This window comes from Anguilla anguilla, chromosome 14, assembly GCF_013347855.1.
Source record: "Anguilla anguilla isolate fAngAng1 chromosome 14, fAngAng1.pri, whole genome shotgun sequence".
In the NCBI taxonomy this organism is placed as follows: domain Eukaryota; kingdom Metazoa; phylum Chordata; class Actinopteri; order Anguilliformes; family Anguillidae; genus Anguilla; species Anguilla anguilla.
In genome coordinates this window covers 22,959,559-22,972,058 of record NC_049214.1, presented here as the reverse complement: position 1 = coordinate 22,972,058, position 12,500 = coordinate 22,959,559, and the positions used below count along the sequence as shown (strand labels likewise).

Here is a 12,500-nt window from a genome sequence, read left to right as displayed (position 1 = left end):
CCCTTTGTGGCAGCCCAGTCTGGATCAGGTGTCCTTATCTCATTGTGTGAGGCGCTGGTTTTCTCCTCTTCATCCGCATAATAGGATTGGAGCCATTGCAGGGCTGTTTACAGGCAGGGTGATTAAGCACCTATGAGACCTGCGGTAGGAGTCGGGGGGGCGGGGGCGGGTATGATTTAAATCATTGGAGTCTTAGACCTGGGACATTTAAGATCCTCCACAACAACGGCTCAAGGGTTTGCACAGAGACTGACACACAGTGAGTGTGTGTGTGTGTGTTTGTGTGTGTGTGCTTTCTTTCTCACTATACACACCTTCACCGTACATGCTGACACAGCTTTGCAAACGGGCCATGGACCAGGTCAGTCTGGATGGATCAGTGTGGGCGGAGTGAGGGGGTTTTAGTGGGTCAGTTTGGGTGGGGTGAGGGGGTTTGAGTGGGTTTGGGTGGGGTGAGGGGGTTTGAGTGGGTTTGGGTGGGGTGAGGGGGTTTGAGTGGGTTGGTTTGGGGTGAGGGGGTTTGAGTGGGTTTTGGTGGGGTGAGGGGGTTTGAGTGGGTTTGGGTGGGGTGAGGGGGTTTGGGCGGGGTGAGGGGGGTTGAGTGGGTTGGTTTGGGGTGAGGGGGTTTGAGTGGGTTTGGGTGGGGTGAGTGGGTTTGAGTGGGTTGGTTTGGGGTGATGGGGTTTGAGTGGGTTTGGGTGGGGTGAGTGGGTTTGACTGGGTTGTGTTGGGGTGAGGGGGTTTGAGTGGGATTGGGTGGGGTGAGGGGATATGAGTGGGATTGGGTGGGGTGAGTGGGTTTGAGTGGGATTGGGTGGGGTGAGTGGGTTTGAGTGGGTTTGGGTGGGGTGAGGGGGTTTGAGTGGGTCGGTTTGGGGTGAGGGGGTTTGAGTGGGATTGGCCGGTCGCAGATGCAGTGTATTCTCAGGTTGTGTTCAGGGGGCAGTGTGGATTAAGAGAGACAGAGGGAGAGGAGAAGGAAAATGGAGGGGGTGCTCAGATGTGAGCGAAGAAAGCTCCTGTGGAGAAGGGGTTTGTTGGCGGCGGGGGGGGGGGGGGGTCAGGCCCTTGGGCGCTGATTTCTTTCTGCCCAGTGGGGGAGTCACCTGAGCCTGAGGAGGGCGTGGCAGTGGGGCTCACCTGTCAAGGGGGGGGAGTGTTCACCTGTAGGCTGGGACCAGCGTTTGTGAGAGAGAAACAGATGCAGAAATTTGGTAATAAAGGGCGGTGGGGGGGCATCTCCCTTAACCCCCCCCATTAGCACAGGATGAGGTTCCTCCATCTGTTTTCTCATTTAATGTGTCAATGCACTTTGTATTCAGTGATGTAAACATCTCACATTGGTCAGTTTGGTAAGCAAGTTAAAGAAAGGGCTGTTCTGATCTACACCGCTTCTGGTATTTGTTCTGCTACTGTTCTGTTGAATAAGTACCGGTTTTTAAAAATTAAACAAGATTGTACTGCCCCTCTTGCCTGTTTGCTTTAAAATTGCATGCATTTGGTCAGCAGTCACTGTCACCCAGAGCAACATGATTCATACAATAAGGCTGTCATTACAAAAACGTATTCTGTTATAAATGCAATGGCAGGTGTAAGTAAAGCTGAAATGCTAATAATATGTCATACATTAGTTTCAAGGGAAGCAGCTGTACAGTAGTACCTGAAGACCACTGAGTGTGAGATTGGAGAGAGAGGCATTCTGGGTACTGTAGTCATAACCCTTTATCCTGTGAGGAATGGTTGCTGCTGTCTGACCATGGCTGTGACGGGAGTTATCTTCCTCTCGGTTCCTCCCCGCTGTTCCGTGCCTCTCACCCGTCTGTGTGCGTCCGCAGGGTTCTGGTACAGCCCGGAATGTGCCTTTCTCCGCCACTGCATCCAGAAGTCCCAGGAGAACGTGGAGGGCAAGGTGCAGCTGTCCATCTTCAAGGGCCAGGTGTACGTCCTGGGGCGCGAGTCGCCAAGGTCGCTCTACAACCAGGAGCTTGTCAGGTGAGGTGTGAGTGTGTGGCAGCACGTACAGATCAGTGTGTGTGTGTGTCAGTGTGTGACAACATGTACAGTTCTGTGTGTGTGTGTCAGTGTGTGACAGCATGTACAGTTACAGTGTATCAGTGTGTTAATACAGGCATAGTGCTCTTAGCAACCTAAGAGGCTCCCCCCAAAAACCTGCAGTATCGTTGGGTTACCACTAGGTGGCTCCAGCTCAGCTGCAGCTCTGTGCTGCTGAAGAACAAAGCGTCCGCAGCCTTGAAGAGCGCAGCAGCATCGTCGTGCGCTCGTCTCCGCGATGAACCACCTCTCAGGGAGCCCGTATCAAAGCCCCCGCTAAGAATAAAGGCCTAAAATGTCACCGCCGTTTTTTTTTGTTTTTTTTTGAAGAGCGCACTTTTCCGAGTGTTTGGCAGCAATTGAAAGCAGCGCGCTGACTGCGTGGTGCCGCCTTCATACGGACGTTAGCGGAAGGTTACCGCTAACCACTTGAGTTCTATTCTTCGAGCCGTATATGAGTGCAGTGGCAGTCTGTTCATTTGGAACAAACAATACGCTGTTCAGACAAGGGCAGACACTGACAGCAGCTTACTTGAGTTTCAGTCAAAAGAAAAGCTGCCATTTCGTACCTGATTTCATTCGCTATTATAAAAATTTTCCGTAAGGAGGAGAATTAAAAGAATATAAGATGCATTTTCTGCATATAGACCTGAGCGAGCCATTTGTAGCCCTGTTGTTTGTGATATGTATTGACCTCTGCCCTTTGACCTTCCAGCATGGACGTGCAGGGAGACTACGACCCCTGTGATGCGTCGGGATTCATCAGGGTCAATGCCGTGAGGTGTGTGGTGCTATCAGTGAATGTGGCGCTGGATAGGGCACAAGAATAATCATTATTATAATCATAATAATAATAATAATTGTAATAATAATAGTCATAGTAATAATAATAGTCATAGTAATAATAATAATAATAATAATAATAATAATATTTGCCTGTAATTGTCCCTCTGTGTGATCTGTGTCACAGGCTGAAGGAGTTCCACCGCCTGCAGGGTGATCCGCAGCCCAAAAATTAAGAGGGCGAGCTGGGGACCCCGCCAGACCCCACATTATCTGCCTGTAATGTAGGTTTGGGGGTCACTGGTTGCCCGTGTAACGTGCCCCCCCCCCCCCCCGCCAAAGAGGAATGACCTCTGGTGGCCGGTGGCTTGGCTCAAGGTTTTTTGTAGTAGAGTAAAAGATGATTAAAATCATTTCCAATAAAACAATTTCTTTGCTATTTTTTATGTGGTGCTAGGAGGAGGGGTGAGACACTGTGGGAGGAGGGTGTGTCACTGTGTAGGAGGGAGGTGAGACACTGTGGGAGGGGGGTGTGTCACTGTGTGGGAGGGGGGTGTGACACTGTGGGAGGAGGGTGTGTCACTGTGTAGGAGGGAGGTGAGACACTGTGGGAGGGGGGTGTGTCACTGTGGGAGGAGGGTGTGTCACTGTGTAGGAGGGAGGTGAGACACTGTGGGAGAGGGGTGTGTCACTGTGTGGGAGGGGGGTGTGACACTGTGGGAGGAGGGTGTGTCACTGTGTAGGAGGGAGGTGAGACACTGTGGGAGGGGGGTGTGACACTATTTTGTCAACTAGTTAAGGAGGATTCTATCTTATTTATTTGATAAATGTAATGCCTTCTCCAGAGGTTGTCATTTGTTCTCAACAAATCATTACTGTCTTAATAGCACAATAACTTAACAAATGGACATATGGGGAGAAATTAGATCAAGAAAAAAACACCTATTGCGACCACTTTTTCTTGTGGAATCTTTGTCTTGTATTGTTGCCATTGACTTACATTAAAACGGGTGGCTGAGATGCCTATCCTGGAGCCAACCGCACTGGCGCTAGTGAGCAACGTCTCTCAACAAGACAGAGTTTCCAAAACGCAGCCTGGTTTTTGGCCGCTTGGGTGGGGCGGTTTCAGCTGTGGAGAGAGCAGCGATGGAACAGTCTCGGAGGGCTGATGGGTATTGTAGTTTCTGCTCCCGTGGCCCGAGCCTGTGAAGAGCAGGACCCACACTGATGAACAGGAGGCTGTCTGCTCCCGATCTCTTTCATGAATGATGGCGGGTCCCGTAAACTGCGACGTGCGATGCATTAGACGCGGGTTCCTTCGTGACTGAGGACTGAGACACCAGAACGCGAGTGCCTCCTTCGTTTGCACACCAGATCGGCGCCAGAGCCGCTCTGGGTGGCGACGCCCGGTGGGAGGTCACCATCGCGTCTCCCCCCCCCCTCCCCACCAGCTTTCGGCTGCACCGCAGGGGGGGGGGGGCTCTGTCTGTTCAGCCAACTCTGCAGGTGTCTTCCGCCCCCATGTCTAATTAGAGCACAACCCCGTCTGTGTGTGAGAGAGAGAGATAGAGAGAGGGGCAGAGAGTGAGACAGAGGCAGAGAGAGAGAGACAGAGAGGCAGAGAGAGAGATAGAGAGAAAGAGAGGGGCAGAGAGTGAGACAGAGGCAGAGAGAGAGAGAGAGACAGACAGAGAGGCAGAGAGAGAGAGACAGACAGAGAGGCAGAGAGAGAGAGGGAGAGGGGCAGAGAGTGAGACAGAGGCAGAGAGAGAGAGAGAGGCAGAGAGTGAGATAGAGAAAAAGAGAGAGAGAGAGGGGCAGAGAGTGAGACAGAGGCAGAGAGAGAGAGAGACAGAAAGGCAGAGAGAGAGAGAGAGAGAGACAGACAGAGAGGCAGAGAGAGAGAGGGAGAGGGGCCCTTCACAGCAGACCCCATGCACGCCCTGCTCCAGCTCCTGTTGAACAGTGCCCAGCTCTTCTGATGAGGCCTGTGTAGAGGCCGAGGCCTGAGAGCTCCGGTCAGTGATTTGCCCGTCACATGACACTGATAGAGATGTACCTGATTCGCTGGAGGTCTTACGTGTGACCATCCGCCACCTACGGACTACTTTAGATTTCATTTGTGTTCTTTGTGAAGAGCTGTGAGAATCTCAGACCTTTAGTCCACATAAACATCCATCCACTGGCACAGGGTGAAGTTACCCTTTACTGCACCCACGTACACGCAAATGCACACACATATACGTTCCTTGTGTGCGTGTGTATGTGTGTGTGTGTGTGTGTGTGCGCACTGAAAAAAATGCATCATTGGATAAAAATGAAATTTTACTTTTGTTTTTGTTAAATCTGTATTTTTTTAGGTGTATTGAAATGAACCTAAAATTTTTCTATTGAGAACACCTAAAAAATATAGGTGTGACAAATTGTAAAGTAAAAATTTTAGGTTTGTCTGATGAAACATTTTTTTTCAGTGTATCTGCTTCTGGAATTCTCTCTTTACTGGTAAAACAAATTTATAATTAACATCTGCTCCAAACAATGGCTTTAAAAAGAGTGACCATTTATCGAGCAGCGAGGACGGCAGCGGAAGGGTCCCCATAGACGCTCGCTGGTTGGCTGGAAAGCGCGTTTTTCTACAGCTCTGTGACTGAAGAGTGAATGTGTACGCACCCTTTGAGCAGAGAGAAAGGTTAAAGGTCACTGCGCAGGTGGGACCATCAATGGCAGAGATGGAGAGAGAGAGAGAGAATGATGGAGGGATGAGGGTGCCTTTAAAGAGCGAAGGACTGAAAGGAGAAAAAGGCGAGACGAGGAATGAAGGAGTGAGGAATGAAATGCGAAAGGGCGGCGGTGGGGGTGTGTGGGAGCGCGGTGGAACAGGTCGGCCCACAGAAATGTAAATTATCCCTTTAAAGCGGCAACAATGCCTCCACTCCATTAACGGCCTTTTCTGCTAAGCGACATGATTTCGATCAACTGTTGCCTCCACCCAAGGACATGTTTTTTTTCCTTTGAAAGAACACCGAGCTGAAAAGGAATGACATAATGGTTCTGAAAGGAAAGATTCTGTTTACAAAAGAAAAATGTGATCTAAAGTCTTTGCCGGCTACGCTTTTTTGCAGAATTATTTTCATTTTATTTCATTTGGCTTATCGGTTCCAGTTGGATCTGATGTCATTTTGGGTTTTACTAAGAGTGAACACAGCAAAAGCCTATATATGATTTTAGGCTTATGAAAACCCATAAAGAATTGCTGTAACTATACCCTGTGTGCTGCTGTATGTGTTTTAACTGTGAATCAGCTGTGTCCTGTTTGTATCTAACATACCTGCTATAACTGTGCATGATCGTGATCCTGACCAAGGCAATGTTTTTGACCACTGTTTTCAGATATACTGAAACAGAAACATGAATAATATGTGGGTGGACGGTTCCATATTATGTTTTAAAAAGCTTTCATTTTTTATGTTTCACGTGCAGCTGCCTTTTAACTTTGGGATTTTTATACGTTGTGCGGTGGAAAAAGTGTGTATCCTACCTCGTGTAATTGCAGTCACTGCTCCACTAGAGGGCGCGCATTCAAACAAGGAACTGTACCTTGATCTGAACTGTTAACTTTAATTATTATGCACGTGTCTTCCCAGTTTATTGCCGGGAATACAGAACTTTAGACCGCGAAAGCAACATAAGCATAGACTTTAGACGCCTTGACAGCTAGCCTATCTGTAAAAGTGAGCAATGTACCAATATTGAGACTTCATTTTTGAGAAAACAAGTACAAAAGAAAGTGAGCTGCCTGAATTTTCACCATCAAAAATGAGACACTGAAGACCATCACAACCGTGTCCATCAGATGATAACTGCCGCTCAGCGCATCAGACCTGGTGACTGGTGGACTCCCATGGAACCGTCTCCTATCAGAATGCTGACAGCCATAGATTTCTCTGCGGTTCCTTAACATTGTAGAAGGTCCCACTGCTTTAATAGTACATTACAGTCTGTCCGCAGACGCTCTTGTCGAGAGCCATTCACAGCGAAGTGACAACATAAGTGTTCAGAGAGCATTCCTCCCTTTCAGCCTTCACAGAGCACGGACAGGAGAAGGGGATAACGCAGAGACTTCACCTCAGTCAGCCAGTAGCCACTTCAGACAGATTAAATGATGAAGAAAGAGAGGAAGGAAAGATGCTTCTGCAGAGTGTTCGGACCAGGTCCTTCTCCCTACTGCAATAGTGACGTATCATTCCCTGTAAGATGGCGGGAGACGTCACGCTTGCCTGCCAGGACTAGACTCCAACTGTGAAACGCACAGATGACTTCCGGTCAAGACTTTTCCGCCATTATTCAAAACAGCGAATAGAGCAACTTCACTGGTATTTAATAATACGAAATCAGCTATATAATTTTGACACATCCTCCATGTTTCATGGAATATTTTTCCTTATTCTCAAAGGAAATTATCCTTTATAATTGCACCTTTCTGTATGTTCTTTTAAAAATTTGTTCAGATTTGATCCAACCAGGCAACAGTCTTACCTGTCAGCTCGTTGAGAGGCGATCGCACAAACAGCACAATTTAGCTGTAATATCCTCACCACACTGGGACTCACAGTAATCTGGGCCAGTTTTGCAGAGCTGAGAGACAGAGGGAGAGAATTACAGGAGGGAAGAGAGAGAGAGAAGAACAGGAGGGAAGAGAGGGAGAAGAACAGGAGGGAAGAGACAGGGAGAGGAACAGGAGGGAAGAGAGAACGAGACCCTTAACCCTGTACCGGTTAACCCAGCAGTGTCCTCCTTAACCCTGTAGTGGTTAACCCAGCAGTGTCCTGCTTAACCCTGTAGCGGTTAACCCAGCAGTGTCCTCCTTAACCCTGTAGCGGTTAACCCAGCAGTGTCCTCCATAAACCTGTAGCGGTTAACCCAGCAGTGTTCTCCTTAACCCTGTAGTGGTTAACCCAGCAGTGTCCTCCTTAACCCTGTAGTGGTTAACCCAGCAGTGTCCTCCTTAACCCTGTAGTGGTTAACCCAGCAGTGTCCTCCTTACCCCTGTAGTGGTTAACCCAGCAGTGTCCTCCTTAACCCTGTAGTGGTTAACCCAGCAGTGTTCTCCTTACCCCTGTAGTGGTTAACCCAGCAGTGTCCTCCTTAACCCTGTAGTGGTAACATCCCCCAACCCTACTGGGGAGTATTTTCCCCTCTGCGCCTGACAGTGCATAGAGGGGAAACAGGCGTAATGGCCACACCCCAGATCTTTCAGAAGTATCTCTCTGCTGGTGTCACGTCTATGGTGGGGCCTACCACTCTGCTGGTGTCACGTCTATGGTGGGGCCTACCACTCTGCTGGTGTCACGTCTATGGTGGGGCCTACCACTCTGCTGGTGTCACGTCTATGGTGGGGCCTATCTCTCTGCTGGTGTCACGTTTATGGTGGGGCCTACCACTCTGCTGGTGTCACGTCTATGGTGGGGCCTACCTCTCTGCTGGTGTCACGTCTATGGTGGGGCCTACCACTCCTGGACAAAAAGTTTCTGTTTGTAAAGAAAGAAAATGAGCTAGGCACACAGTAACTGGTGTCCCAACCTCAGTCACGTAGTGCAGAAGGCGATGTTCTGGGGTAATTGTTCGAAGCAGAACCTTGGTTTGTATGAATCTGTTTAATGAGAAAGGGAGACCATGCCTCTCCTCCCCTCCATCGTAGACACACTCTGAGACCAGAACTGCTTGAGGTGAGGGCTGGGAAGGAGGAACAGGAGGCATCATGCGTGAAACCATACTCCCGCGCCCTGTTCTCCTGTCTGCATATTGATTATACACTAAGCGGCAGCCTATTCACATAGCCATTACAGTTACAAATTGCTCCCAGCTACTTCTCTGTCATTAATATGGGAAACAGAGACAGGTGGTTTGGTGCAATGTGATAAATTCATGTGTGTAAGTGTGGATTCATGCATATGTGTGTTCTGGGGAGGGGGGTGAGTTGTTACTTGTAAAAAAAAAAATGTTAAATGTTTCTGTTCAGCACTAGAATGATGTTGTTTAGCATCTGGAGTAAACAAAAGCAAAAGGAACCCATCCATTTTGAAATACTGCTACTGGATATATTTTAATGTCATTGCTGCTAGCTTGCAGGCTGATTGTTTTCCACACCATGAATTATCAGCCATTGTACTACTTTTTATGCTTAGTCAAAGCATATTTCATGTTTTTTTCTTGTTTTGTTTGTGTGGAAGACCATGGTTTATATAGGCACATAATATTATGTATAGTTCACCAAAATGTATCCATGTACACACATAGACACTCAAACACACAGACACTCACGCACATAGACACTCACACACATTCAGCTCTAGGCCATGCTATAGATGAGAGGAGCTTTTTCTTGCATGAGCTCGGGTTCAAATCCCCAAATCTTAACTGAAGACCCAACAGGATTGGAGCAGACTGGGGGGTAAACTTGACACTCAAGTAGCCCCTTGTGGGGAAAGCCCCCCCCCCGCTCCAAGCCCCCAAACGCATCTCAGGGAAGTGGGTGTTGACTAACTGGCAGGGTTCCCAAATCCTCACACCTGCTTTAGATACTGCCCCCCCCTCCCTCCACCCTCCCACCGTGGGAGCAGTTGTCCCGGTGTATAATTGTTCCTAACACCCGACAGGGCTTTTGATGCCAAAATTTCACTTAGCGGTTCCCAACCCATCCTGAAGACTGGGTCCAATTTTCCAAGCCACATGTTAGCAATAGGCGAGCAGAACGAGACTGCTCTCAGGTTGCATGGGACTTCTTCATTAGGAAGTGTCAGTCTCAGCCGAGGTAATGGCAACTGCCCCCCCCCCCCCCCAGCCCCCTACCCCCCTCCCTCTTCATTCTTCTCCTCTCTTTTGGAGGTGATAAAATGCCCGAGGCTAATGGGTCTAGAAACCAGATACTTCTGTGTGAATCACCAGCGGAGGCCCAGCAGGCCTGCATTCGAAAATGGCCGCTCTCAGCTCTCATCTCTTCTCAAAGGGCAGGGGAGCACCACGCGGCCATGCTCAACGTCATTTAAAAAAAATCCACCTTCCCCCATTTCTCGCCACACAGTTTGGAATAGCCAGTCGTATTTTATCGGCGCGACTTCCCGCAGCCTGGGCTGCGAGAGTGGGCGAGCGTGGGTGAGCGTGGGCGAGCGTGTGCGAGCGTGGGCACGCGTGTGCTGTCAGCCAACATGTGGCTCACAGGGAGATGCTTCACGTGCAGCTCGACTAGCGGGGATGCGGACGCCCGCTCCATTGTCGGATTTCTGTTCTTGTGCCACTTCTGAATAAAATGAATAAATAAAACCTGGCCAAACCGTTGCTGATAAAATCTAAAGTACGGCCGCAATGATAACATCTCAAGCACAATTCAGTGATAGTATTTTCGGGTAAAAAAAAATGTGTTGCTGAAATGACTTCAATAGCACAAGCATTTCCAAAACCAAGTTGTGGGTTTTTGTGAGAAATAGAAAAACTTTGCTGTAACAAGACCTGACATTAAAAATGTTGTGTGCCTGAGACTTTCCTTCTGCAGCAGGTCATTTCTTGGTCAGAATATTAGGTTTACAAGATTTCAGGATGCAGGAACTGTTTTGCATAAACAGGCCTGAAAATTGGTGGCATTAAAATTAATTTTCATCTCAGTAAAAAAATAAAAACCCCAAACATCTGCCAGATGGGACAATGTAGACGTTTCCACATGTTTCCACGAGTCAATCACAAGGTCAGAAAAAAACAGTTCAACGTCTGTCATGCCTCTGTTGTGTGAGTATTGATGTGTCTGTTTCACTGTGGAGTAATATTTTTCTGAAAAGCATATTGCATCCAGTCTGTGTTCGCAAGGACAGTTGTAGACCTGCAGTACCATGCATTGTCGCACTCATAAATTTACCCAGTAGCACCGCAGGACAGTGCAGATTTAGATTTAATACATGGCATGGATGAAAAATGGCCATGATCAGTTCTCTGGAAAATATTCAAAATGGTACAAAAATTCAAATTCCAAGGGCCTTGATTGACAGGGCCCTTCAAAAAATTGTGCAGGGATGGGGTGGCCTGGGGTGGTGGGGCCCAACGAGAGATCTTTAGTTACTGTGTGAACTGGACTTAATGTGTTCATGGCTATGAATAACTGTTACATAATGAGTGTTGCACTTCATTGGATCAGTGTTTGTAGTTGTTCCAATGACCTTCGGAATACACTTATCGTACGTCGCTTTGGATAAAAGTGTCTGCCAAATAAATGTAATGTAATGTAATCTTTTCATAGGACCCAAAACCCCTGGTGGCATGCCTGATCACTATAAGGATATGTTTCTTTTTTGTTATACATCCAATGTTTAAATGTTTTTGGAAAACAACAATTCTGGGATTAGTCAATGGCAAGATTCGGGAACTCAGACAATGGCAGGTCTCTAAGCGGTTTACTGTGGTTTATCAGTACATAGACTCACAGAAACAGAACGAAACCCACACACCAAAGCCATCTCAATTATGAGCCCCACTTTAACTTTGGCATTTACCTCTCCTCTTCTGTCTACATTTGGCAGTACTCATCTGTTCCCAATTGGCCTAGGTCGCCTGCATGTGTGGGGCATATGGTGTGTGTGTGTGTGTGTGGCGGGGGGAGGGGGGAGGGGGGGAGGTGAGACATATCTTGGTTCCTGCTCTTCATGGTCTGACATGTAAGTGAAATGCAGGTTTTATACTGCATTCTAGTGTCTGTTTTCATGTCACACCACTACATCAACACATAACTGTCATATAAAAAAGTCAGACCATGAAACACACTTCAGAAATAAGAAATCAACAGCCTACATCCATATTCATTAAACTTTTTACATTTTGTCTTCCATTGCATGAAGTGTAACAGATCTTGCTAATTAGAATAGTCAGGCGGAGTATGTTCGAACTACACTTGACAACTGAAAAATGCGTCATTTGTACAAGAATTACTTGTTAAATATAATAAAAATGCATTTAACTGTTACGACCACAGCAAATGTTCATCGCAAAAAACACTTCAGCTACTTTGTTCACCTAGTTTAGTAATTATAGTTTGGTGGTCGAAAACTACATTGAACATTGTTATAAGTACTAGGAATCTATGTAACAGTCCCTGATCGGGGAAAAAAATACTTTCCATAAATACGATATTTTATAAGTTTAGAACGGAGGAGGGGGAGGGTAATGACATCGTCCGCCCCTCGCTCTCCTTCCGGTCGGCTCCCCTGGGAACAAACCACGTGACTTCTGAATACGCTCTATCATTCAATCGTTTCGCTCCTTCTCGCGAGAGTGGCTCTCGCGGTGTTTCTTGTCTGACAGTTTCCGCTTCCTGAGGTCGGCGCGTGCTGCTTCTTGCTCGCTGGTCTGGAGTTTTTTTTTCCTTGTGGTGCGTTGCTCGGAGCTGCTGTAGGGATGATGATGATGGCGGAGCTGGTGCAGGGACAGGCCTCGGTGGCTCAGGCCGGAATGAAAGCAGACGGTTTCGCCGACGCTTTACATCGAGCCCGACAGGTAAATGCGGTTAGGAGGAAGGGATTCGTACAAAATTCAGGTGGGAGTTGAGCTCGGCCTTTCGGAATGGGGGGAGGAGTGTACTTTTAAAACCACATAGCTTAACCCCCCCTCTCCCTCCCAAGAAAACA

The 12,500-nt window shown here is 47.8% G+C and overlaps 2 protein-coding genes across 6 annotated transcripts in view; both read left to right on the top strand.

Annotated features, from left to right (window-relative positions):
* Positions 1 to 3,212, top strand: part of ass1 (argininosuccinate synthase 1) — a 32,064-nt gene extending 28,852 nt beyond the window's left edge. The window contains exons 14-16 of one of the 2 annotated variants that reach the window (XM_035390058.1): positions 1,836 to 1,992; positions 2,768 to 2,833; positions 3,023 to 3,212. In XM_035390058.1, the coding sequence (XP_035245949.1) occupies positions 1,836 to 1,992; positions 2,768 to 2,833; positions 3,023 to 3,071 (272 nt within the window). In that variant the 3' untranslated portion in view covers positions 3,072 to 3,212. The remainder of the gene's footprint in view (positions 1 to 1,835; positions 1,993 to 2,767; positions 2,834 to 3,022) is intronic. The other variant, XM_035390057.1, reaches the window with a different exon arrangement.
* An 8,977-nt stretch (positions 3,213 to 12,189) lies between these two features.
* Positions 12,190 to 12,500, top strand: part of fubp3 (far upstream element (FUSE) binding protein 3) — a 34,454-nt gene continuing 34,143 nt past the window's right edge. The window contains exon 1 of one of the 4 annotated variants that reach the window (XM_035391484.1): positions 12,190 to 12,369. In XM_035391484.1, the coding sequence (XP_035247375.1) occupies positions 12,271 to 12,369 (99 nt within the window). In that variant the 5' untranslated portion in view covers positions 12,190 to 12,270. The remainder of the gene's footprint in view (positions 12,370 to 12,500) is intronic. The other 3 variants (XM_035391485.1, XM_035391486.1, XM_035391487.1) reach the window with 3 other exon arrangements.